The following is a 27,176-nucleotide window of genomic DNA, read 5'->3' on the forward strand; positions in this document are numbered from 1 at the left end:
CTCCTACATTCAGCTTCAGACACAAGGTACATAGTACAAGGTACACAGTACTTCACTGCTTTATTACAAACTCACTATAAACTTAGAGGTTCTATTAACAATTGAGAAATGAACAGAGTCCTTCTAGAAAGAGCCATTTTTATAATAAAATATATTATTTGTACTTGGAATTTTTTTCTTTTAATTCTTTTCATTAGATGGTATTAAATATCTTCCTGTTCAATCTTCATTGTAGGTAGACCATATGCTTTCCTGGTTCTGTGTTTACACCATCTGTGCATGAAGATTCCTCCCAAAACCAAGAACACAAGCGAGAGGGGAGCCACTGCCATTCCCCAGGAGAAGGTGGATGCTGTGGGAAGAACAGAGTCAGGTCAGAGGGACAATCCCAATCCAATATATTGGAAAATGAGAGCAGGATTACAAAGAAAAGGGAATGGGCATTGGATAGTTGTTTCTTACATAGGTGGTTTGGCTTTTCAGAAAGTATATCATTTATACAAGGATCAAGGATATTTAAGGAAGGTGCATGTGACCTTGGAGAAACAAGCCAAGTGGAACAAAATCCATCAGAAGGGAAGAACATAGATGAGAAAGGTGAGCCTCGAGGCGTTGGCCTAGTTGTAAAGTGAGCATGTAGGATGTCATCTCTTTAGATTTCAGTTACCAACTGTGATATAGTCATGGATGGTTTCCCCTTTCCAATGACTCTGGGTACCATAAGAATTAAACAGTCACCACTACCAGAATATATTTTTCTTCATAACAGGGAAGTCTAAAGCTATCCTGAACTCTGTATCTTTCTTGTCCTCTGCTCCTGGAAGATGATGATTCTAAACTTTGAGACAAAGGATGTTCCTCTCTCCTCTCAAGGTCATGTAAGGACAGTGGTGATGCTAGTGGTCTAGTGAAGAACATATTGTGGATAAAACGGTGTTTACAAGTTTATGGCAAGCTAATGTGTTATCTTTATTCTACAAAAATAAGCTTGCTACTATTTTTCATTGTATTATTATTTCTTTTCTTTGAAAGATGGTCCAGTCTCCACCCTCAGGAAATCAGAGGTTTTATTTCAGTGTCACACTGCAGGAAACACAAAGGAATCAGAGGCTAGGAGCTTTGCCAGTCATCCACAGAACATCAAACACGTTATTTTCTACTTCAGCAACCCCAAATACTTACCTTCTTTGACCATGGTGCGCAGTGTCTGAAAACTCAATCTATTAGTGACGGTGCATTTAAAATCTGTGTCCAAATCCTCTCTTTTGACTGGGTCAAAAATCAGTGGCACTTCAACATAGTTCTCATTATTTTCTGAATATTCCCTGAGTGAGAAAATATTTAGTCAAGTATGATGTATCATATGTAAGCTTGTCTTAGGATTTAGACATTCATACTTTCTCAACAAGAAGCATCTTCCAACCTGAACTAGAAGGCTATTATGAAACCTTCTTATCAGAGGCATAGTGGACACTCCTGGAGAGAACAGGTGAAAATGAGGCCAAACTCGAATTCTTAAAAAAGTCCAGACTTACTGGTCAAAGTCAAATAAGAAGATTCTATGAGAGCATTATTCTAAACCTTGAACAAGAGGATTCCATGAGAGTATTATTCAAAACCTTGAACAAGAGGATTCTATGAGAGTATTATTCTAAACCTTGAACAAGAAAATTTTATGAGAGTATTATTCTAAACCTTGAACCAGAACTATATCCCCTTTAGGTCACCTTTTAGCAAAATAACAAATTGGCAAACAAAGTAGAGGATGCTACCTGCAAATATAGTGGTAAGGTGTTTTTTTTAAAAAAAAATATGAAACCAAAAGTTCAATTCTTACACTAAATAGGGGAGAGGAAAGCAGAGGTCTGGGAATGAAACCAACAGAACATAACTGAAGAGAATGTGGCCCATTGTGAGGGGGGAAGGTGGAACGTAACTAATGTCACTGAGCAATCTGTACAATTTGGATAAGAAGTATCAAAGGGGAATCAAAATTGCCATATAAACTTCCACAAAAATACATAAGATTTTTTTAAAGAAAAGAAGAAGTATCATTTGTGCTTAAGTCGATTTCAAGATTTATCAAATTGGGAGCCGACACTACTGTATTGGTTACTGATGGGGAGAATTTGCAAGCCTGTCCTGAAAGCATAAGCGGTACAGATGGTGCTAGTCACTGTAGCAGGAGAGGTGTTACAGTAACAGTAACTAGGTTTGAGTAATGGAAAATATAATTGTTAAGGCCTTTGAAAAATAGCCAAATGAGAACCAGCAGTGAAGATAAAAATGTTTTCTTTGGGGACACTGCTGTGTCATCAATTGCATATTCAAAGCTAGGTAGTTTCCAGAACTCCAGTCCTTAACAATCAATCCTCCCACCTTTCCTCTCCATTACTGGCTCTCATTTGGGAACTTCTGATTTGAGGAGGTGTGCAGACAGACCTAGGAAGCAGCTTTTGTCTTAATGACTGACATTCACAATGGTAGAGAAATCTGAAGGCACGCATATTTCCCTACTACAGATCAGAACACATTCCCTGGAAAAGCAGAGTGTCAGGAGAAGGGAGGGAGACCTTCAGCAAGAGGGATTGATACAGAGACTGCAGACATGGGCTTCACCATGGTCAAATGTGTGGGGATTGTAGGAGAGAGCGAGGTTTCGATCCCCAAGTCCTGGGTCACTCTGAGTGGGACTGACCTCATGACACTTAACAGCAACAACAACGTTTTGTTGTAGACCTATGAGGGTTATTTGTATTTTAACAGGGTTAGGAGGGGAGAATTATGATTCTTTAAGTAAATAAAAGCTGTGAGTTAGCTAACAGAGGACATGTGAATTGTGTAGCTAATTCTTTCACAACAAAGATTTTGCAAGCCACATTTGAACAAATCACACACAATTTGGTTTATCTAGTAAATTGCATCTCAAAAGACTTTTTAAAAAAATTAATAGATATGGCTGGTGGTAAAAGAACATGCTAATTCAAAGTATTAAAACCGTGACTGAAAAAAGACTTCAGAAGTTGGGATGTTTAATGTCTTCTCTCTTCATAACCACATGGTTCCCACTTATGAGGTCTAGGTGTTCTAGTTTCAGTGAGAAAATGTGTTCTAGAAATGAATGCTCACAAGAATAGAACACTCTCTTTTAACTGAAGCCTCCCATGGAGTCTAAGGCCCCACATTTCCCTGAGAAGCAGAGGAGACACTCCAGATACTGTGGCTAGATCTGAGTCTTCTCAAGGATTTATTAAAATGTTTGCGATTCAGGTTGCAGGGAAGAAGACGTAAGTATTAGCTTCAAAATATTTTTTAAAGTACCCAAAAAATGAAGTAATAAGGCTTAAGTGCAAAATCACTATCAGCCTATTAGCTGTCATTCACTCCTTTTATGGTATCTTTGTATAATGTCTGATTCAAAGGAACAGCTGATCAACCTTAGCAATGCTTCATTTCTTTAGACTCTAAAACCTATAAATATAAGGTGCTCTGGTGACCTAGTGGACAAGGAGTTTTGCTGCCAACCCAAAGGATGGTGATTCAGATCCTTGGGAGGAAGATGGGTAATCTCTTGTGCAATTTACAGCTCTAAGGATCAGCAATGAGGTGTACTCAAAATATACTTTTTGATACAGTATGTGTGTGTGATACTTAATTTCGGTGTGGTATCATCTCTGAAAAAAAAGAGTGGATTTAACAGAGGCCCTACAACAAACATTTCTGTCCAGAATACTCTTCTAATATGTCAAATAAGAGGGGTCCACATACCTGTCTGGCCCCTCAGTCACTCGGCCATCTGGGTAGGCATTGTCTATGATGGTGTCATTGGCTGTCCACCACACCATGGAGATTGATTTGACGCCAACTCCTAGGAACACCTTGCATGGGATTGTCAATCTTGAGCCTGTATACAGCAAAGCACACACATATATCATGAGGCCCAGCACAGAAAAGGAGCTCCCCACATCCACCAGCAAACCTGAGCTGTGGACTCTTCCTCCTCTTTTTAAACTCCTTAACCAGGCAATTCTTTCCTTACAAGGAAAATTGGTTCCTCTTATTATTCTGGTCAGATAGAGCTCTAGTATCGCTCTAGTGTCTATCAAATGCCCTCCAGTTCTAGAAACTGGTCTAATGGCAGAAAAAAACCTCAGAGCAAGTGAAGTAAGTGTCTTTCCGAAGGCCACTTAATCTCTCACTCAGGGCATTCTGAATTCCACCGCTGACTTCCTCCCAAGTTTATTCTATTTACTGAAAAATCCAAATTAACACCTCAATTCTTTCATTCTTACCATTGCTGATCTCAATACCAAATTTTATCTGGGGTCTCACTAAAAAAACAAAAATATACTCTCCCTTTCCAAATGGCTCTCATTTCATATTAATCCCTCAGAAGGTAACCATATCTTAAGTGAATGGGGCTCTCTGCCCTACACATCTTGTAAGTGATTTTCCCCCCTTTCTAATTCACCAAGAGAACAAAAAGAAAAAACAAAGCACATCTCCTTCCCACTTTTTATTCCCCTCCTGGGTAATTGCATAGTGGTTTCTGATAAGCTTGGCACCATTTCCTAGTCAGGATGCCAAGTCTTTTCTCCCTTGTTAAATAACCATATGAGCTCAAACATCTCCCTCGGATCTCATTGTCTCTCACTGTTGTCAGGTTGGAACTGACTCATAGCTGACCCTCCCGTGAGTTAACAGAGGAGATAAACCATCTGAGAGGAGACTGCCCATCTTCCACCCATGCAGCCACTGATGGGTTCAAACCACCAGAGAGGCGTTGCCTTTGAGTGAGCAGCTCAGCTCTCTACAGACTCCACCAGTTTTCCCTAGTTCCTTCAGGTAAGAGAAATGCATTCAATCAGAAATTACGTAACTCTGCGATGACACTAGTTTATTAAAAGCAACCAGGTGAGAGAATTCTGGGCAGAAAGAGGGTGTGGCTTCGCTTAGATTCTAACCCCTCCAGTGCCGGCCCCACATAAAGCAGCTTGCATCTGTGCCTGACCCCGAGGGACTGGGAAGCAGTGACCAGGGGATAGTTGAGGAACACAAGTTCAATCAGTGAATCAATCACAAGTTTCACATTAAGGACACCACTTTTCCCACTATCCCTTCCAGCACTTAGCAGACTGTCAGCTGTCATAAATGAAGGAAGTGGTCTTCGCAGTGGAAATACAAAATACAGTGATTATCCGGAGGACACAGGGAGATAAATTTGTTTGAAGAATTGCATAAATTTGAAAGATAGTAGTAATAATTGAACTGCATCTTAAAGGTAATTAGTGCTACTGAAGGGAACATTTAAAAATTGTTAAAATAGCAACATTTATGTCATTTATTTTATCACCACCAGCAGCACAATATATTTTTTTTAAAAAAGCAGAAGTGAAAACTCACTAGGACTCTACAACTAGGATTCTTTAAATGAATGCAAGAACTTCAAAAGCATCGTACAAAAACAATCATACAAAAAGAGCACAGGGATGTGTGTGTGTGTGTGTGTGTGTGTGTGTGTGTGTGTGTGTAGTTGTAACTGCAGCAGTTCCTGCCACCTTCACTGATTGCAGTGGACTGTCTGATAAGGGCCAGCAGATGGAGGGACCCGCCCACTACTAAAGGGTGGACTCACAAATGCCAACTCTATCCAGAATTTCCATCACCTCATTCACCCAACCGACCAGCTGCTTTGGCCACAAGAAACTATGTCTAAAGGGTCAGTCGAGTCTGGGCCTGCCTTACTTTACAGACTCTTAAGGAAATGCTGTCCATCAATCAAGTTTTGTTTGATTGCTTGATTGCTTGTTTTAAATACAGTTCATTATCACAACTTAGACTAGTTAACTTCTCCAAAGTGTCCATGAACACTGAATTAATGAGTATCGAAACATTGCTCCAGGGGAAATACAAGGTTAAATGCCTACAGTCTCCATTTTCACCAATCAATATATAACCTTTTTTGTTGTTGTCATGTTGGTTAGCTTACAAAGATCATATACATTGTGTTTAGCACTAGCCTTCATTCACATTGTGTTTCATACAATCATTCCCTCCCAGGCATTATGCTTTATAAAATTCATTACCATTGGACTGTACCCACCATTACCCTGTCTTTTCGGGTGTGCACCTGATCTTTCCCATTTCCTCCACCCCCTCCCTCTATCCACCATATGGTTCAATCCTGTGGTTTCACCCCTACCCATCCTCACCCTTCTGCTCTCACCCCTTCCCCCTTTGGGTCCCCATAAATGTTTTACTAGTTATCCTTCTACTTTTACAATAATGGTCTTATGCAGTATTTTGTCCTTATTAGATAGAGTTAGTTCACTCAGCATAATGCTCTCCAGTCCCTCCAAAATTATGTAGTACTTTTCAAAATCGTTGCTCCTGAATGTTGTATAGTATTCCAGTGTGTGACTTTTGGGTGTTTCTGCTTCAAGGACATGTAATCGAATTCTGTTTTCCTTTTTTAACACTGAGTTCACAGACAACCATGCTATAACTCATGCCTAAGCAAAGTTTACCTAATACATCTGTTTCCTCCATAAAGCACATCACAAACTTCTTGACTGAGGAGCACTTAAACAGCACTTCGGTAATATGCTTTTAACTATTTTACACATTGAATCCTCAAGAAAAGGACAAGAAATGAAAAAGAAAGTGGTACTAAATGTACCTCAGAAAGGATTCTTGTTTATATTCTGGATCTGAGTGTCACCTTATTCCGCCAGCTAGGAGCAGGCATGTGGAACAACTCAGATTTTTTTTTTTTTACTGCTTTCACATGTCACCTAATGATCACAAAAGTTCTACCAAGTATTGATTTGGGGGTTATGAATAAGTGTTAGCAAGTAAGAGAATGAGATACAAACACTGCTCATAATACAGAATGTATACCAAAGGTGCCAATTATATAATGGGACTTTACAGCTAATCCTTTCATGGCATGAAATAACCTCTACCAAAAGTGTTCATGGATTGGGGTTTTCTAACATTTTGGAGTGGGGGTTTTTTGTGGGTTTGTTTTGGTAGGTTTTTTGGTTTGTTTTTTTTTTAGTGTAGAGATTTTTAAAACTTGCTTCAGTTTTTAAAATAATGAAAAATTCACACACAAAAAAACATGCAGGTGCTCAACGTTTCCAAGTTGAACAGAGAATTCTTAAACAAAAACGACATGCTTACTTGCTTGTTCCCTCAGAGTCTTGGTTTGATTCTTGTTGTTTCGTACCATCAAGTTGCCTGTGACTCACAGCAACCCTAGGCACAATAACTCTGAACCCTGCCCTGTCTTGAGCCAGTCTCACTGTCTCTAACACACCTGCTCCTATTACCCCAGTCACTGTGTCAATCCATCTCATCCAGGGCCTCCCTCTCCAGCACTCTCCCTCCACTCTTCCAAGCATGATGTCCTTCTCCAAGGATTGGTCCCTCCTGACAACATGTCCAAAGCATATCAGACAAAGCTTCACATTCTTTAACTCCAGAAAGAAACTTGGTTTCACCCTCTCCAGAACAGACCTGTTTGTTCTCTTGGTTTAATAGGGATGAGAAAATCAGAAAACGGCAATGTGAAAGGGGGATATTAGGGCCCACAGCAGAAAGTAGCTAGCTTCCATGCTTTCACACAAGTAATTATTATTAAGATGATTGTACAGGGGGAAGCCACAATATACATGAATGAAATATAATGTAAATGAAAGATTGTATAAAACATGCATGCATGAAACACAAGTATATGAATGATAAATATATATATATATACATATATAACATAGATACATACAAACATATATACATACACTCTCATTTTCTTGTGGACCTTTCATGAAGCAAGGTCGACTTGTTTTGAAACGACATGTGACAAAGAGACTACTCCACTGTAGTTGATATTTCTGACTCACATACTAGGTTTCTAGGGCTTCAACCCAAACACCCATGCACCAGACACCACAGAGGCACACAGAGCAGAGACCAGGGGCCTGAGACCCGCCCTCCAGAGTTCTGTACTTTCAGTCAGAACCTGAGACAATGTGGGCCAAGTGACACAGCGCCAGCAGGCCTTACCCATTGAAGCTAATATCGTTTGGTGGGGTGACACAATCACCGGAATCGGCTCCTCTTCTTTTTCTGAGAAAGATGAAAGGAAAAGAGACTCAATTAGGAATAACTCTCCTTTCAAGCTGATGTTCAAGTTCCCATTGTTTGGCTAATTAATTAGTTACCCTTAACAGTTTGGCCAGACATTGAGAGAATCGGCTTTTGGCAAGAAAATAGTCTTGGTACAAAAATTGAACATCTCTAGCCAACACTTTTCCCAGCAGTGAGATTATGGGAAGAAGTCATAGACAAGCACACACATCCCCCTCACAGACTTTTTTGCTCTGTAATAATCATTAACCATACATACCCTTCCTAGGCTTCCTGAGTGCCTTCAAATAGTAGTTTACAATATCCACATTGTAAACTTTATCCAAACATAGATCTGCCCTAAAATATCTTTCCACTGCCTGCCGGGGATCCATTCTTTTAAAAAAAAAAAAAAAGCACAGGGTTCAAAACTCATAGTATTGGCCTCTAGTGTCTTTGTTCACTCATTAGATAAACTGCTTGGGGAGGTAAGGGTGGATCCCCTAGGGAATGGAACCCAGCTCTCCAAAAGGCAGAGCTCCTGCCAGCTTGAAGAAGCCAGGCCCTTGAAATGGAACAAAAAAGAAGAGTTAGAGTGAGTGAAAGCCCGTCCCTCTCCATAACTGGCCGCTTCTCACTTCTTCCACCAAGGAGCATTTTGAAATTCTAACATGTGTAAACATTAAGCAGTGTGACAGCATAACCCGAGAAGCACAGAGCTTCTTCCCTCCCTCCCTGCCAGCTGTTTCCAGCCATGAGGAGCCCCTCACAATGCCCCTTTGAAAGGAAGGGCCTCAAGGACTAAGTCTACCAGTGGTCCTCAACTCAAAACTTGTGTCAGAATCCCCTGCAAAGTTTGTAAAAAGAGAGTGTTAACCCGTCCTCCTCTGTTCCCTACCCTAGAGAAAATGATTCAGTGGATCTGGGAAGTCACCCAAGATGTTGCAAGTCTGAAAAAGCAGCTGACCTCCTGAGAACCAGCAAGAACCAACCACCTTTGCCACACTGGATAAGATGTAGGTTGGCTGCCCCCTACTGTTCACGTGTGGTATCGAACCAACTGGACTAGGACGGACCGTTCTAGCTAAGGGGAATCTCTGGCCCTGTGGGGAATAAAGGGAGTTGATGGGATTGATCCCTACAGGACAATAAAACAAATTTAGAGACCAGTTCATGGGAGGCATGATTTCACTAAACTTAAGCGCAGGGTTTTCTGTGAGCAAAGCTTAGACTCCCTCTTTTACATCAATCATTTAACAATACATTTTCAAAGTTCTCTGAAATTCCCTTAAAGCTTCCAATTGTGTTACCTATTATCATTCAAGAATATGCCAGATCAGGAAAAACAGCACATTCTCCTGAGCAGAGACCAAGACTTAAATGCTATTATGCCCCTCACCCTCTTCAGCAAGTAGGAAACAGTACATGCTGAACAGACTTTTAAAAACTAGTCACCCCTGTTCTCAGCATCACTTTCACTACAAATTCAATAAATAAGATCTCTCACTATGAGATCCTGATACCAAAGGCAACTAGACATGTCTCAGAGAAGACAAAGAGGGTCATTCCTCTGGATATGCCGAAGTGCATGCTTCTGATCAGAAAGTCAAATAAAACCAAACATCCTGAAATTACACCTAAGATTATGGCAACTGCACTTGAATACAGAGAATGAGCAGTCTCCTACGGTGTGACTTCCTACATCTGAAAACCTGCTGGAGGGTCAACTATGGGTCATTTCTGACTCAATGGTACACAACAACAAACAACAGCAGGGTTTTTTACCAATGCGGCTCCCAAAGCAGATTTTTGTTCCTTCTGTGTCATTCTCTGGCAGCCTAATTAACAGGGACTTGCACTACTGACTCAAAGGCAGGCAGTTTGAATCAATTAGTTGCTCCAAGAGAGAGAGAGATGGGCAGTCTCTTCGGGAGCCATTTACAGCATCTGAAAACCTGCTGGAAAGTCAGCTATGAGCCGGTTCCATCTTTATGCCAATGAGCTGCTGTTGTTGGGCAGTGTGCTTTGAGAGCGCTAGGGAGATAGTCCATAGTGAGCTGCATTGCTAACCCAAAGACTAAGAGTCTCAGGGAGTTCAAGTCCTTCAGCAACTCTGAAGGAGAAGACTGGTAATCAATCTCTCATTGTGATTTGGAGCCTCAGAAACCCCAAGGAGGGTAACTATGAGTCCGAACCAACTCAACAGTGGTGAGTAAATGGGTGAGTGAACGCAGTGAGTGCGTGAGTGAGTATTGTGTATTCACATCAGTTATGGAACCCTATCACAACTTTCCAGAAACTCCCCATTCCTCAGATCACTTGCCACCTTTGTACCTTTCAGAGTGCAACACACATGTCTTATTAACCTGATGTTTTTGACTTGTTGTCTTATCTGGTTGTCTTTGTCATTCACGCCAAAGTCATCTGAGGAATTCTATGTGAATTAACTCTTCTTTGCACTCTTGTTACTGAGCATGAAGGGAAAGTACCTTTATGACAAGGACTTACCGTTGATACGCACTTTGATATTTCGTGTGATGGTGTATCGAGTGCCATTGTGGGAAAATGCCATGTCACAGCTGTAATAGCCTCCATCTGTCTCGGACACATTGCGTATGAATAAACGAGTGGTTCCCCTCAAGCTTTGAAACTTGTTACTGTCTTGATCCAGAAGCACAGAATCCTTTAAATAAAGAGGGGAGGGAGGTTAAGTCACACCAGACATCGGTGGATATCTCAGAAACTTGAGTAACAGTAATGGGTATCTACCAATACATGTAACAGGGAGTTCTGGTGCCTTACTGGTACAGAATTGCACCACTAATGCGCTATGCCATTCAAATTTACCAGTTGCTCTGCAGAAGAAAGATGGGCAGTCTCCTCCCATCTGATACACTGCCTCTGAAAAATGCTAGAGGGCAGCTATGGGTCAGTGCCAAGTTGGTACAAAGCAACAAAATCAACATTGCCACCAATTTATAAGCCAAGAATTGACTTGGTACTTACTTTGATAGAGTTGTACTTTGAACATACATCTACCTTCATTTCTTGGAAAAGGAAATTTACCAGCATATAAAAGTATTGGATTAGTTTAAATGGCATAAAAAAAATGACAATGATTTTCTTTTCTTGGACAAAGTAAATCTTTTAGCATTCAATATGTTTATGAAGAGCATTATATATGTAGGAATAGTGATTCGCATGACAATACTCAGACATTGCAGTAATTATTTTAATGTCGTCATCATTTTAGAAGTCAATAAAGATAAAGAAAACTTCAGAGAAAAAACAAAATGGGAGAAATGGCTCTCTTATTTTTTCTTATATGAATAAATGCTGTTGAGGTTTTCCTGCAAAATCAAGCCTTCAGACCATGGCTTCCAAAAAAATTCCAAAAAGTAAGTAAGATTTGATAAAACATTCTAATGAGCACAAAATGTTCTCAGGGACATTTCTTTCAAAATCATGATAATTGAAAGTTTACATTAGTCAAATATAATCTGAGTCATTTCATAATCTTATTCTAAATGAAAACATGGACATAATTGAAACCAGGTGTTCATCACAATGACAAAGTATGACTTTGCAGTATATTTAATTAAATGTGAAAAATGGCATTGTTTCTAACTCATTGCCTAGTCAATGCTGAGTCATAGGAACCAAAGGTCAATTGCAGAACCATCCCCAGGGAATCCAAGACCATAAACCTTTGCGAAGCTGACTGTCACATCTTCCTCCTAGGCACAGATGATAAGTTCAATCTGACATCCTTCTGGTTTTCAGCCTGGTCCTTTAACCATTGCACCACCACCTTTCCTTGTTTCTAATTGTTGTTGTTATGTGCCATCCAGTCTCCTGTAACTCACAGGAAACCCTATGTAATGCAAATCTGAACCCTGCCCTATACTGAGTCAGTCTCACACCTAATCCCATTGCCCCAGTTATCGTGTGAATCCATCTCATCCAGGGTCCTCCTCTCCTGCACTGTTCCTTCACTCTTCTGAGCATGATGTCGTTCTCCAAGGATTGGTCTCTCCTGACCGCGAGCCCAAAGTAGGCAATACAAAGCTTTAAAATCCTTTCCTCCAAGGAGGAACTTGGTTTCACACTCTCCAAGACAGACCTCCTGGAGGTCCATGGTATGCTCAATACTCTTCTCCAGCACCACAGCTCAAAGGCATCAATTCTTGTTCTGTCATCTGTAGTCACTGTCCAACAATCTGAGATAAAGCATGTGATCATGAAGACCATGGCCTGCATCAGGCATGGTCAAACTGGAAGAAAATCTAAATAGGTCCCAGCACCAAAATTTTTCCAAGGTCACAAGCCATCAAGGTTTCCCCGTGCAGCAGTTGTGTGCAGAACTTGATTGCCTCTGGGAGAATTTTCACTGCACCAACTAAGTGACCTTGACCAAGTTTCTTACATTTATGTTTCTGTTTTCTAATCTATAAAAACGGAGCTCTGGTGGCTTAGTTCAGGGAATTGAACTGAAAACTCAAAAGCTGCTCAAGCAAAACAGATGAGCAATTTTCTTCTGTGTGATTTACAGCCTCAGAAGCTCAGTGAGTCACCTCAGCTATGAGTTGGTTCCTACTTGATGGCAATGAGAATTTATAAAATGGTGATATTAAAAGTCTCTGTGACTTTGGGTTGCATGTCAGAGTTTAGAATGGACTTGTACACCATATACACTTGATATTATGAAAAAATATTTTTCATCATCACTGTAATATCTTTGCCCACACATATTTATTGAGATCCTCTGTCTTAGAGGTCTTCATAGGTCCTTCACAGACATCATTTCATTTCAACTTCAAAACAATCCCCAAATCAAACCCACTGTCATTGAGTCCCTTCTTAGTCTGGGCAACTTCATGTATGAAAGAGTAGAACTACCTCATAGAGTTTTGTTGATGATAATCTTCATGGAAGCAGCTAGCCAGGCCTTTTTCCATGGAGCTAGTTAGGTAGGTTTGAACTGCCAATGTTTAGATAAGCAGCCAATCAAAGTCCACTTGCACTAAAGGTTTTGAGGATTATTAGTGACTATTTCACAGAGTAATATCTTTTAGAAAGGTAAAGTAACTGGCCCAAAACTGCACAACATGTAAACAATGGAGCAGAGTTGCAAGTTCAACTTGGTGAAATCCTCCATTTGTCCTTATGACTATTCTAAAACAAGAGGAAATTTATTCTACAATGGGGCTGTAGAAGCTGGCTACTTTGCCTTCATAAAACTATTCAGAAGCTTTCAACATTAAAGTGAGACATATATATCTCCAGAGTATTTATGTAAATATGCTTTCATGGCTTAGTGGTAACTAAGGAGTTGCGCTGATAACGCAAAGGCAGGCAGTTCAAATTCACCACCTACTCCATCAAAGAAAGATGGGCAGTTTCCTCCTGTGTCATTTACCACCTCTGAAAACCTACTGCAGGCTTAGCTAGGAGTCATTTCTGACTCAACAATACACAACAACAACAACACATATATAGATATTTATACACTCATTGAGATGGATGATAGATAGATAGATAGATAGATAGATAGATAGATAGATAGAAAATGTATATATCACCTATAAATCTGTAGTTATAATCCTAGTGAACTAATCAAATTATTATTGACTGCAGGATTAATTTCTATATTTTGGTTTTAATCTATGTTGCTGTGTTCTATAGAATATATAACAACATAGCTGATCCTCCAGTGAATTTTCAGAGACAGGAAATCATACAGGACAAGATACTCCCACAGAGTAGCTGGTGGATTTGAAAGGCATACGTTTGTGTTGGGAATCCAATTTAACAAGCCATTATAACTCTCTTTTAATCTATAGTCTACCAAAGGTAGACAAGCATTTCCAATAAAGGGCCAGATCGTAAATGGGGCTTTGCAAATCCTATTGTCTCTGTTACAACTACTAAAAGCTGCTGTTTTGGGGGAGTAAGTATCCAAAAGTAATAGGTAAGATTCTCAGTTTCTGCTGCTGAATCCCCTCAATTTTTTTTTTTTTAATTTAGGTTGTTTATTTTTCATTTCAGTGAACATCTACAGAGATTTTGGGATTCCATTCATTCATTGTTGCACCCTTCTCCCCGCACAAAACCCCCCCCCCATTTGCTCCTCTCCTTGAAAAGCAAAAGAAAAACTCCCTCATTGGTACACAATCCCCCCCGCACCTCCCCAAACCCCACACCCTAGCCCCAAATATAATCCACTCTACAACCCTCATTGCATACTCCTACGATAAAAATAATGCCCTAAAATATAATACTTTTAGACTATTCTCTCCCCCATACTTAATGATAAGACTAGCCAATTTACTTGTGACTAGATCAACATAACCCAGTTCTCATGTCCCAGCCCATCCATGTGGCCAAGTCAAACTCGATGGACCCTTGACAACATAGACCATTCCCTAGATTTTCTAATTATTATTGTTTGTATTTGAAAAATCAACTTTCCCCTTACAATCCCCTTACTAATAACCACATTTGTGAAAGTATGTAAACTAATAATGGTACTATTGTCAGCAAAAATAATAGGTAAATGAACAGGCATGGCTATGTTCCACTAGAAATTTAGTAATGGACAATGAAACATATTTCATGTGATGTTTACATGTCATGAAATATTATTCTTCATTAAAAATTATTTTAGACCAAGCAGTAATAGGTAGACAGCTCAATATGGCACATAAGCTGCAGCTGACGGACTACTGGTCTCTAGAGATAATTCCTGAGGTTCATCACATTAGGAGCCACCAAAATTTTTTTAAAAATAAATAAATTATTTAAATTTAAAAAAAACACACAAACCACAAAACAGTATTTACTCAACTAGGCAAGGACTAAATTATATTAATATTTACTGCTTTAAAGTAAAAATTACCATAAGCTTTGAAAATATCTTTTAGGTATCATTATTGTCATTGTTGTTGTTAAGAGCCATTGAGTCAACTATGACTCATAGTAACCCTGTGAACAACGCATCGGAGCCTCGTCATATTCTGCACCATCCTCATCATCCTGCATATATAATCATTACAATCACTACGTCGATCCATGTGGAGGTTCTTCCCCTCTTTTCCTTTTTACCTTTCAAAGCATAATGGTTTGATTGTGTTTTTTTTTTCCCAAGGACTATTCTCTCCTGACAACATGCCCAAAGAATGTGAGAAAGAGTTTCACTGTCCTTTCCTTAAATAGAAATCTTTAAATAGAGTTTAGAAAATAGCATTATTACATAGGCACAGTAACATTGACTACTATGTTCAGAAGCATTTCAGTAATTATTTTTAAGTCATTTTCATTTTAGAAGTCAACAGCTCGCTAGATATCAAGTCAGTTTCCACTCATAGTGACAGTGCTATGATCTCTCAGAAACAGACCACAGGCTTATCTTCTGAGGTCCATCTGAATAGGTTCAAACCACTAACTTTTAGGTAGTAGTAAACAAATAAATGTTTGTCCCACTCAGGGAGTCCATGATGTATGCAAAGTTGTTACATAAACCGGTAAATTTTTCCTAAATTTGTGCTAACAAAGAGCAGAGTAAAAGCTTATTTCCATCTGCAATTACTCATTGTAAACTCATTTCTTATCCTGTCCTCAAAAGACGAAACTGTCACAATTCTTACTCACGCCACCCAGGGCTAACAGAGTAGAAGAAGTGTGACTCTTTTATTTAAAAAAAAAACTAGTAATTTTTAACGTGCAGAAATGTAAAAAGAAATGTGTCATCTTTAGAGATAAGTAGGTGATATCATCTAAAAAGAGTTACCTGCTGATAAACACTGGTTCAAATCCGCCAGCAGTTCTGCAGGAGAAAAATGCTCAATGTCCTCTCATACGATTTACAGCCTCAGAAACCAAGTGGAGGATGAGCTAAGTAAGAGTCAGATACAGCTGCAGTGGGTTCGAGCTGAGTTTTATGGTTGCTAAAACACTTTTTTAATGAAATAGCAATGTCTACAACTGTACCTTGTACCACTGAATGTTCAAGTCTGTTGTGTTACGGGTGAATTCACTCAGCTCAGGGCAAACTAGCAAGCCCGAAGTTGACAAGGTGAGGATTTGCAGATATGAGGTGAATGGAATAGAGGCTTCTGTCTTCTCAAACACTCTGAGCTCCACAGACATTTCATCACAGTAAGAGGCATTTCTGTTAAAAAAAAAAAAAACACCACAAAAAAAAAAAAACCAAACACAAAAACAAAACAGTTGATAGATATAAAAGCAAAATAAAACTGCCACTAGGAATAGTTCCTTAGCCCCCTTAAACTCTACATTCTGTACTTTCTTGATGTGTGTTACAATACTTCTGCCTCTTTTCCTTTTGAGTTCTCAGAGGACAAAACCAAAATGTTATAATTACTATATAAACAGTGATGTGTCCCCCATTTTTCCCAGGGGGCCTCCCACCAGCTTAATTTCACCATCATCATGAACCACTAACAAACAACCCAGACTTCTCTGGGGGACCCTAAAGTGTCTAAAATATGGGATTATGTAACCCTACAATAGCATGTACCAACCCCATACCACATCAAGACATATCCTAGTGCACAGATTATTTCCTAAGAGCCACTTTTCCCCTTTAAGAATTTTTTTTTTTACTGGTCCCAGGAATTTTTTACCAACCATAGTTTAATTTCCAAAAACTTAGTATGAAGTCTATAAAGGGTTTCACAGTACTGTAAGGGGAAAATGAGCTTGGGAACTTTTTACATCATTATTGTTGAGTTGAGCTAACAACAACTTCAATGTCATAATTTTACTGAGACCACAAAAATGGTGAAAATGGACAGAGCTGAAACAAGGCACAGAGAAAATGGAGGGAAAGAGGAAAGATAATTTTAGAAAGTCTTTTAAGGTTGTCGTTGTTGTTGTTGTTGTTGTTGTTGTTATGTGCCGTCAAGTCCTTTGCGACTCATAGCAACCCTATGTATAACAGCCCTAAACCGTGCTCTATCCTGTGCCAATCTCATTGCCTCTGACACACCCATCCCGATTACCCCAGTCACTGAATCAATCCACCTCATAGAGGGTCTTCCCCTCCTGCGCTGTCCCTCTCTAAAGACCTGTCCCTCCTTACAACATGTCCAAAATATGTCAGGCGAAGCCCCAGAATCCTTGCCTCCAAGGAGCAGCCTGGTTTAACCCTCTCTACGATGAATCTGTTTGTTTCCTTGGCAGTCCATGGTACATTCAATACTCTTCTCCAGCACCACAGCTCAAAGGCATCAATTCTCCTTCTATCCTCCCTAGTCATTTTCCAACTCTCTGATACATAACAAGTGATTGCAAAAACCATGGCCTGTATCAGGCGGACCTTAGTCTCCAGAGAGACACTGTTGCTCTTGAGTACTTTAGAGAGGTCCCTAGCCGCAGACTTTCCCATTGCAATACGTTTTTTTTATTTCCTGGCTACTGGTGCCAAGAGTGTTGACCGTGGAGCCGAGCAAACTGAAGCTGTGAACACTCAATCTCTTCGCCATCCATCCTGATGCTACCGATTGGTCCGGTGGTGAGAATTTTTGTCTTCTTGACATTGAGCCTCAGTCCATATTGAAGGCTGCAGTCCTTGACCCTCTGCAGTAAGTGCATGAGGTCCTCCTCAGTCTCAGCGAGCAAAGTTGTGTCATCTGCATAATGCAGATTGTTGATAGATCTTCCACCAATCCTAACACCACGCTTCTTCTCATAGAGCCCAGCCTCTTGGATAATCTGCTCTGCATACAGGTTGAAAAGGTATGGAGACAGGACACATCCCTGACGTACACCCTTCCCAATTTTGAACCATGCAGTGTTGCCCTGCTCTGTTCTGACGACTGCCTCTTGGTCCAAGTATAGGTTTTGCATTAGCACGATTAAATGTTCTGGGATTCCCATTCTTCCCAGAGTCAGCCACAGTTTGTTATGATCCACGCAGTCAAATGCCTTTGCATAATCAATGAAACACAGATAGACATTCTTCTGGTATTCTCTGCTTTCAGCTAAGATGCATCTAACATCAGCTACAATATCCCTAGTACCACAACCCCTTCTAAACCCAGCCTGGACTTCCGGCAGTTCTCTGCTGATGTACTGTTCCAGTCGTTTTTGGATAATCTTCAGTAGACTCTTACTTGCGTGTGAAATCAATGATATTGTTCTGTAGTTTCCACACTCAGTTGGGTCGCCCTTCTTTGGGATGGGAACAAATATAGACCTCTTCCAGTCAGTTGGCCAAGTGGTTGTCCTCCAGATTTCTTGGCACAACTTGGTGAGCACATCCACAGCAGCATCTGTTAGCTGAAATATGTCAATTGGTATACCATCTATTCCGGGGGCCTTATTTTTTGCTATTTCCTTCAAAGCAGCTTGAACTTCTTCCTTCATCACCATAGGCTCTGGCTCAAATGCTATTTCATTAAATTCTTCTGTATCTGCCAATTCCTTTCGATACAAGACTCAGTATATTCCTTCCATCTTCTTTTGATACCTCCTGGATCATTTAACATTCTGCCTAAAGCATCCTTGATTGTAGCAACTCGAGGTTTGAATTTGCTCTTCAGTTCCTTGAGCTTAAGAAATGCTGAATGAGTTCAGCCCTTTTGATTTTCCGACTCCAGCTCCTCGCACATTTCATTGTAATAGTTTGCTTTGTCATTCCATGCTGCCTTTTGGAATCTTCTGTTCAGCTCTTTAGTGTCTTAGGTTCTTCCGTGGGCTTTGGCTTCTCTACGCTCCAGTGCAATCTTCAGAGTTTCTTCTGACATCCATTTTGGTCTTTTCTTCCTCTTCTGTCTTTGTAATGCCCGCCTGCACTCTTCCTGGATGATACATTTAACATCCTCCCACAAATCATCTGGTCTTCGTTCATTAGTGTTCAAGTCCTCAAACCTGTTCCTGAGATGATTCTGAAATTCAGGTGGTATGAAATTAAATTCATATTTTGGCTCCTGTGGATTTGGTTTAATTTTCCTCAGCTTCAGCTTGAACTTGCATATGAGTAGTTGGTGGTCTGTTCCACAATCAGCTCCTGGCCTAGTTTTCACAGCTGATATTGAGCTTCTCCAGCGTTTTTTTCCACAGATGTAATAGATCTGATTCCTATGCATACCATCAGGTGAAATCCATGTGTATAACCTGCGTTTATGTCTCTTAAAAAATGTATTTGCAATGAATAAGTCATTGATTGTGCAAAATTCAATCATTCTATCTCCAGCTTCATTTCTGTCACCAAGTCCATGTTTCCCCAAAAATGTAAGATCAGAGCTAAGTTTCTGGCTCAAAAAAGAGATGTATTATAATGTTGTTTGATGAGGGGAAAAAATTTCTACAGAAAAATAAAACTTATACGCCAACAGGCGAAAAATGTGAAGGGGAAAAAGCGAATAGAAAATCATAGGTAAGAGCTTAATACTCAAAAATCAAGCTAATTCACTCAAATGCATAAAAGTTAGTATTTGTTCCATAATGGGTTAAAAAAGAAAGAAAGGCAAGCATATACTTTCTGCTCAAAGAAATGCACCAGGTTACCATCTACCAATTTGGAAAACGACACAATCCCGTTGCAAGGTGAAGAAACACAGAGGCAAGTCTAAGACTAGTGCACACTCAATCCAGCAATCCTGACAGTTGCCTGAGTGCACACCTGCATGTCAGACCTGTGGGGAGGGTTTTACATATCACTTATGTCATAGATTTGCCTACATGCTGAGGGAAGAATTCTTGTGTTATTTTCAGTAAAAAAAAATGCAAGATCTGTGACTACTAAGGAGTTGAGACAAGGTTGAAAGTCTAGGAAGACTCTGAGAAAATCTGTAAAAGCTCATTGTTTACATCTACCAAGAGTTACTAATTTGTTCACATAATTCATCTGGCAATTCCACTTGGAAAAGACAACTCCTTGAAAAGATTTTATAAAAAGTATGGGTGGGTGATTGGTGGGATTTGATGACCAATCTCATGCCATGTGGTAGCCTCATGATAAAGGGTGGTTATAATCAGGACTGCCTGCCTAGGGTTTACAGTGGTCCCCCTCTCTGAGTATATGATGGCTTACATGTCCTGACCCCATTGAGGTTGGGCACAGTTACATGACTTTATATTTAATGAATGACACATGTATCATTAGTGCATCAAAGTTTTAATGTCCATGAGAAACCCTCTAGGGTATGCTTCCTTCCTCTGCAGTGACCAGCATTTGAGAGTGCCTGCTGACTCATGCTAATCTTGTTTAAAGCCACTGAGATTCAGAGGACGAATGTTACAGCAGCATAACCTTGCTTACTCCAACTGCAGAAAATACATGCAAGTAAATGGCACAGATCAAAAAGAATCACAGAAATGGACAATATCCCTAAGACTGTAACCACCAAAGAGCTTAGCATGCGAAGAGAGTTTCCAAGGTCATTCAGAGGAACTCTCCCACACTCCGGAAAGTCTGGCACACCTTTCCACTCCCTCTTCAACATCAAACATCTTTTGTCCACAAGAATGAAAAATGATGGTATTACGCATAATTTCTTTTAAGTATAAGCTGAGCTTCAAGACAAGTGTGACTCAGCTCAAGTCTCAGTCATCTCAATTCTCAGCGATGTCTATGTATCACCAGAGAGTCTGTAGTCACCAATTCATAAGGACTGCTTTGGGGGATGCAGAGGGCAATTCAAAGTATATACTTACTAAGGACCTATTTTGGTGCTCCCCTGGCCAAACAATGTGGTCTCAGCTAAACCTCCTAACAAACTGCTTTACTGGAAAAACAGCTTGGATTCATAAAGATCAAGTAACCAGGCCAGGTCTCACCACAGGGAGAATGATGGTTAAGAGTTTGAAATTTTCTAACTCCAAATTCTTTATCTATTCCCCACCCTCCAACACCACTGTGTTTCCCTAAGTAGCACTCCTTGGAGAATGTTAGAATTTTTACACTGAAAATACAAAATAATTATTCATTTGTAGCTAATGTAAAATCAGATAATCATGCAACTGTGTACAGAAATAGGAGATTGCTCACCTGCTTCCTAAGCAGGTTACATCGACAAGATTAAACCTGTGCCTAAATTGTTTACAGCAGGGGATAGGCTTGTGAGAGTAGAAAAGGAGAAAAGGGTGGGGCCAAGCTGCGTATGATTTGAAAAGATTCTCAACCTCGCTTTCTGTGCACATACATACCCTGCCTGGGAAGAGGGCTCAGGTTGTCTACAACTTTGCCAGGTGCTGGTGGTAATGCCTTTGCGATAAGAATGCCACTTTGATTCCCTTTTTAAATATAACTATCTCTGGGCACAAAGGTGGGTGACTTTTAATCCACGGCCCTGGGCCTGTCTTTCATCATTTTTGTTCAGACATTCCTCTAGGTCGTATAGCCCTGGTGTACAAGTTGTCATACCACGTCACTTGTGGTTGCCATGAGGCTGAACACTGTAACACTGATGTGTCAAATGTGTTAACGGTTGGCTACCCAATGTGGACAGAGAGTGGGGTGGAGCTCCCCTCTTCCAACTAGCTTGGAAGGAGGAGTGGCATCCACTTCCATAATAGCTTGCCTCTGGAAACCCTATGAACCTGGAGAGAGGATGAAAGGCACCCAAGCGTCGAGGACTCTCTTTCACAGGGTCACTATGAGTCGTCTGCTACTCGACGGCACTTAACAACAACAACATCATCTCTGGGTACAAGTTTCCCCTAGAATCAAATAAATCTATGACGTGTGGTAAGACTCTAAATCAGGTTTGTGGAAGGAACATGTTTGAGGAACTTGTTGGGAAGAAGGCAAGGAATGCTATTTCACAAGCAGATGGAGGGTCAGCTGCAATTCTTTCAGCACTACCACCCTCTCCTCTAACTAAAAAACAAAAAAAATCACGTTGAGCTGATTTTTCATCATGGTGACTGAATTGTGTTTCACAGAATTTTCACTGCTTATTCAGACATTAGTCACCCAGTTCTAAAGTGATTTAGGTGGGCTGTCAATCTTTCCGTTAGTAAATAAAGCATAATAGCCCCATGAAAATGGTACAAGATGGCCAACACTAGACCCGTGGTTCTCTCGTTCAAACAGCATCTGGATCCAGTGTCAGATGCAAATACCAGCTTAAGCTCCACCACCAGCCCCTGTGGGAATTTTATAAGTGACTTCAGATCTCTGAAGCTTGGTTACTTCTTCACTACAAAACACTACAAAAAAACCAACCCAAACTTATTGAACCATTGAGTGGCAACCAAGTCACAGCTGACCCTCGAGTGGGTTTCTCAAGGATGTAAAATGCCTAGGAGGAGATGGCCCATCTTTCTTGCATGGATCCAAACTGCCAGAGAAGTTCCACCTCTTGATTAGCAGTGAAACACCCTATGAACTACACCATCAGAGCCTCCTGTATTACCCACAGCTGGATTCATTCATTCCAAATGTCTCACCTAGGTCTAAAATTCTATTCCTATTTTCTTATATCTCTATTACTTGGATTCAGTAGTAAAGAAAACAGCCAAGTTCCTTGCCGCATGAGGTTTATATCATGAAGTAGGCAAAAGTTAAATAGACACACATATACAATATGAAAGAAGTTGGGTTTTTTTTTTAAATGGAGACTTGAATTTTAAAATAGCAAATAGAATGGTTGTTGTTATGTACCATCAAGTCAGAATCAATGTCTACCTGACTCTGGCAGGTTTTCACAGGCAGTAAGTCAAGGAAGGAGACTGCTCATCTTTCTCCTGGGGAGCAGCTGGAAGATTCAAACTGTGTACCTTCGGGTTGGCAGCAGAACTCCATGCTACTACTCATATCCCCATAAAGAGGCACTGCAGTCCTAACCTCATAATATGCATACATGATCTTATTATGAAATAGTGCATTAAAGGTATTGAGCTAAGTCTTGTTTTACATATTAGAAACATATTTTATTTGCCAAGAACAAAAAAGGTAAGTTAACATCGAACTCAAACTCATTATCATGGAGTCAGACCAACTCATAACAGACCCTCCATTAGGTTTCTGAAGCTGAAAATCAATCGCACAGGAAACACCCCATTGTGCTCCTGTGAAGCAGCAGCTTGATTCAAAGGGAGGCTTTTCAGTTAGCAGTGTGACGCCCTAGGGAGTTGGTCACCAGCGCTCCTGAAGTTACCTGGGGCTAGGTTATTTCTGAGTAAGGTGGACCCTGATCCCATCTGAGTTGTGTTCATATAAAAGAGGAAGACAATAACCACAACTGAATAGATTAAGAAATTGTGCTGCCTTCACATGAATGTATGCTGTACTCAGAAGCAACAATTTCAGAAATTACTACATAACTTGGGAGAGACTGATGAGCATTAAGCTGAATCTAAACTAACTCATCTGAACTAACTCAGCTTATAAGGACAAATACTGTGTAAGACCATTTTGTAAAAATAGAAGGATAATAAGTAAAATGTGTATGTTGTTAAGTGCTGTCGAGTCATAGGTGACTCATAGGGACCCTATGAATGAAAGTCCTGGACACCTGTATAACTTTCATCCTCTCTCCGCGTTCATAGGGTTTCCAGAGGCAAGCTATTATGGAAGTGGATGCCATTCCTGCTTCCAAGCTTGTTTTAATTGGGAGCTCCACAAAACTCTGTCCACCATGGGTAACCATTCTCGTATTTGATTCATCACTGTCACAGTGTTTGGCTTCACAGCAAACACAAGTTACCTCTGCACAGCAAGTGGACAGACCAGGGTTGCATGAACTAGAAGAATGTTTCACCAAAATGAGTATAGGGATCCAGAAATCACAGTGTAGCAAAATTTGGTGAGAGGAGGGAGGGGAAGTAAAGAAAGTGGGGAAAATCAGAGGAGACCTGAAAGGACAGAGTGGTAGGCATAATTCAATGGGGGATTAAGTTTATAAAACAATGTGAATGAAGGAAAGTGAGAAACACAATGTATTCAAATTTTGTATGCAAACCAAAATAAAATAATAAAAAAAGAAAGGGGGAGACAGAGAAAAAAGTATGCCATAAAGGTACAGTTAAGAGATGAAACCAGCAAGGAGACCCTGGGGCTCCCAGAAGCCAGAAGAAACCAAGAAATGTCTTTCCCCAGAACAGAGCCTGTCGAGGGCCACTTTTGAGGCTCCTGACTTAAGGTCTAAGTTGCTTTATACTGCTCACTAAATGCTATTCCATAAAGGCCTGCCTGGCATGTCTAGAGATAAGTTGAGCTCAGAATCTCTACCCAGTCTCAAGGAAACTGCTTCTTTCTATAGCTCAGTGTGTGTAATTCAAGGTCTTAGGGAGTGTTCCTCATTCCTGCAGCATACTGATATCTTGAGGCTGAGTTTCCACAGTAACCCAGCCTACGTAATATACCTAGGCAAATTCCTATAAAAGCCTGAAAAAACTTTAATAAAGTGGGACTTGATCAGGAATCTGTCTTGTCCCCATTCTTTGCACCACTTGTCCCTTTTCAGCCCCACTCTCCCTCCTTCAGGTCAACGTTGACGTCCCCACGGGCCGGGGCAAGAGCCAGCTTGATTCAGGCAGCTCCCTGAATTTGGACTCCTACCTTCCTCAACTGTGAGACAATAAATCTCTAGTGTTTAAAACCAATCATTTCATGTGTTTTGTCCCAACAGGGGACATGTTACACAATGACAAGAATGCTTTATATGAAGTGGTTACAGAAGTCCTTTCCAAACACGGGGCAGTTGAGCAAACACTTGTAGAGAGGAGGGAGTGAGGACTTCTAAGGGAAAGACCGCATGTGGCAAATATTTGAGGGACAGCAAGGTGAACACAATCTGGACTCTGAGTCCCGGGTCTGAAATCTAATCTGGGGTGTCTCTGGAGGATTAATGAAGAGTTCCCAATCAGGAAGTGAGCCGGCCTCCACCTTCATCCCAGAGGGCTTACCTGACCGAGCAGACGTAGGTGCCAGAGTCCCTCCGCAAGGCTGGCAGGATCCATAGAGCCTGGTCCTGGACCCAGAGGCGTTCGTCCCCTGCCTCGGTGTTCCCACCAGTGTCATTTCTATGCCAGGTGATGAAGTGGGGACCTGCAGACGTCTGCATCCAAGGCTGCACCTGAGGGCACCTCAGGACCACAGGCTCTCCTTCCACCCTGAAGAACTTCTTGAAATATTTGCCTTGGAATTGGCAGTTTCTTGCAGCTTCTGGAGAACAGAGAGCTCACAGATCACAAAACAAAACTTAAGCGAAACCGCTTTGCTATTGGAATGGATTCTAGCCTTAGGGTCCCTTGAGTTACACACTAAAGCTACTCCATCAGGTTTTCTTGGCAGTAAACCTTGGGGAAGTAGGTGGTCACACCTTTCTTCTGGTCTCCTAGTGGGTTTGGGTTGCCAACCTTTAGGGAAGTCTCAAAAAAAAAAAAGACTGAAAAAAAAACAATTCCCTGTTTCTAGTCAAACTGACTCAGCTGATCCTCCATTGGGGTTTTGGGGAGTCAATCACATGAGAGGAGGTTGCCCATCTCTCTCCAATGTATCTGCTGGTGAATTTGAACCACCAAAGAAAGACCACCTTCAGGTTAGCAGCATAACTCCCTAGGGTTAGTTACCAGAGCTCCCTGTAGGCTGGTTTTAAAAAGAAACCCCAAAACACCTCATTTTATGGAGTGGGAACCATCTCACAACTGACCATCCAACAGGCTTTCAGAGGTTGTAAATCACATAGAAGGTGATTGCTCAGCCTTCTCCCACAGAGCAGCCGCTGGATTCAAACCATTTGTCTTTGGATTGGCACCACCACGCTTTAGCCATTAGGACTATTAGGGCTCCCTCTTAGTTTAGAAGTCAAGCTCAAAAATGTGCCATCCAGAGACTGCTGGTATTTGCAAAAGTCCAAATCATGGAACCTCCTGGCCCGTCATACATGAGCTGCTTCTGTCAATGGACATGAGGCACAGTGATGACCGACATTCGAAGGCCATGAGCTTCCTGAGATTTAGGCCTTTACATTTCCAAAGAATACATTTAGGGCTGCTATCTACCCCCAACTACAAAACTATAGTAAAAAAGGGGTTCATATGGTAAAGAAAACTGAATTATAAAATGTGCCCATTTCTCATCTTTGTCATGAAAAGTGGATTTGCAATGAGAGAAAAGAAAGTTGGTTATGACAGGTTAGGTGTTTAAAATCCAAAAACACCTCTTAAGGGGTTCCCCCAAAGCACTCCTTGGATGACTCACTGCCCTGGCTGGTGTGGTGCTGAAGAGATGTGGGTCAAGGGAATGTATGAAGCATGACTAGCTCACACCTTAATTTCGTGAGAACTAGGTAGACAATTGCTTTCTACAGAGAAGCCACAGCCAAGAGGTTCCCTGTGTGGCAGCTGGACTACTTACCTGTGTGTTCCTCAGGCTGAATGAAGGCAGAAGCACCTGCAATTGCCATGTATAAGACGAACATTGTTCCAGGAAGCCTCTGGTGGACACAGAAAGCTGTAAACTGAGGCCCAGCACCCAGGAGCCTACAGAAGGATACAGAGGAATCACTGGAAACCAAGGGTTCCCAAAGAAAGAACAACTGAAGGTCATCCCAGAGCAGAATATGGGCATTTCACTCAATAACAGAAATCTTTTGCCTAGGTTTTGTTTGGGTTTTTGTTTTAAACAAGAAAGCCCATCTTTATTCCCTTTGCTCGTCTATACTCACTGACTAGGTCATAAACCAAATTTGTGGAGCTCTTACACACTCTTGCTATACAGGTTTCATCTCTCAAGTTTCTCCCCTTAGTAGTGGGTCATGGAAATCCTGTTGGGATGGTCTTTTCTTGGGCGAGGCCATGGCTTATCCCCCCTCCCTTCAGTTTTTCCTCAAATACCGTTGGTCTGCCTGGTGACATCTTTCCAACCACCTGCTTCGGTCTGTACCACCCCTGAGACCTAGAACTCTGTATTCTTCTTTACTGTTCCTCTGCCATCTTTGGCATTTATCACCAACCCTGTCTCCTCTCTCTGCAAAGTAAGCTCCAGGTACACAAGAATCCTCATCTGTTTTGTAGACAGTGATGTCCAACCCCAACTTAGTGAGTGAGCAAATGAGTTAATCAATCACTAG

General features: G+C 40.9%; 1 protein-coding gene across 1 annotated transcript; it reads right to left on the minus strand.

The window, feature by feature from the left end:
- Nucleotides 1-203: 203 nt before the first annotated feature.
- IL1R2 (interleukin 1 receptor, type II) lies at nt 204-26,525 on the minus strand. The gene is made up of 8 exons (XM_006884604.1): nt 26,462-26,525; nt 25,009-25,267; nt 16,120-16,300; nt 10,639-10,813; nt 8,068-8,130; nt 3,769-3,904; nt 1,183-1,325; nt 204-352 (listed from the first exon to the last, which is right to left on the minus strand). Exons 1-8 carry the CDS (start codon nt 26,523-26,525, stop codon nt 204-206), a joined length of 1,170 nt encoding a protein of 389 aa, XP_006884666.1.
- Nucleotides 26,526-27,176: the final 651 nt, after the last annotated feature.

Source organism: Elephantulus edwardii, unplaced genomic scaffold (genome assembly GCF_000299155.1).
Source record: "Elephantulus edwardii isolate Elephantulus edwardi_28Jun2011 unplaced genomic scaffold, EleEdw1.0 scaffold00036, whole genome shotgun sequence".
Lineage (NCBI taxonomy): Eukaryota > Metazoa > Chordata > Mammalia > Macroscelidea > Macroscelididae > Elephantulus > Elephantulus edwardii.

Excerpts from the sequence above, each read along its gene's own strand:
- IL1R2 (XM_006884604.1), bottom strand. The coding sequence starts at position 26,525 with ATGTTCGTCTTATACATGGCAATTGCAGGTGCTTCTGCCTTCATTCAG. Across the intron at positions 3,905-8,067 it reads AACGATATTAGCTTCAATGG|GCTCAAGATTGACAATCCCA; the intron begins GTAAGGCCTGCT and ends TGCTGTATACAG. Across the intron at positions 1,326-3,768 it reads GTGACTGAGGGGCCAGACAG|GGAATATTCAGAAAATAATG; the intron begins GTATGTGGACCC and ends TTTCTCACTCAG.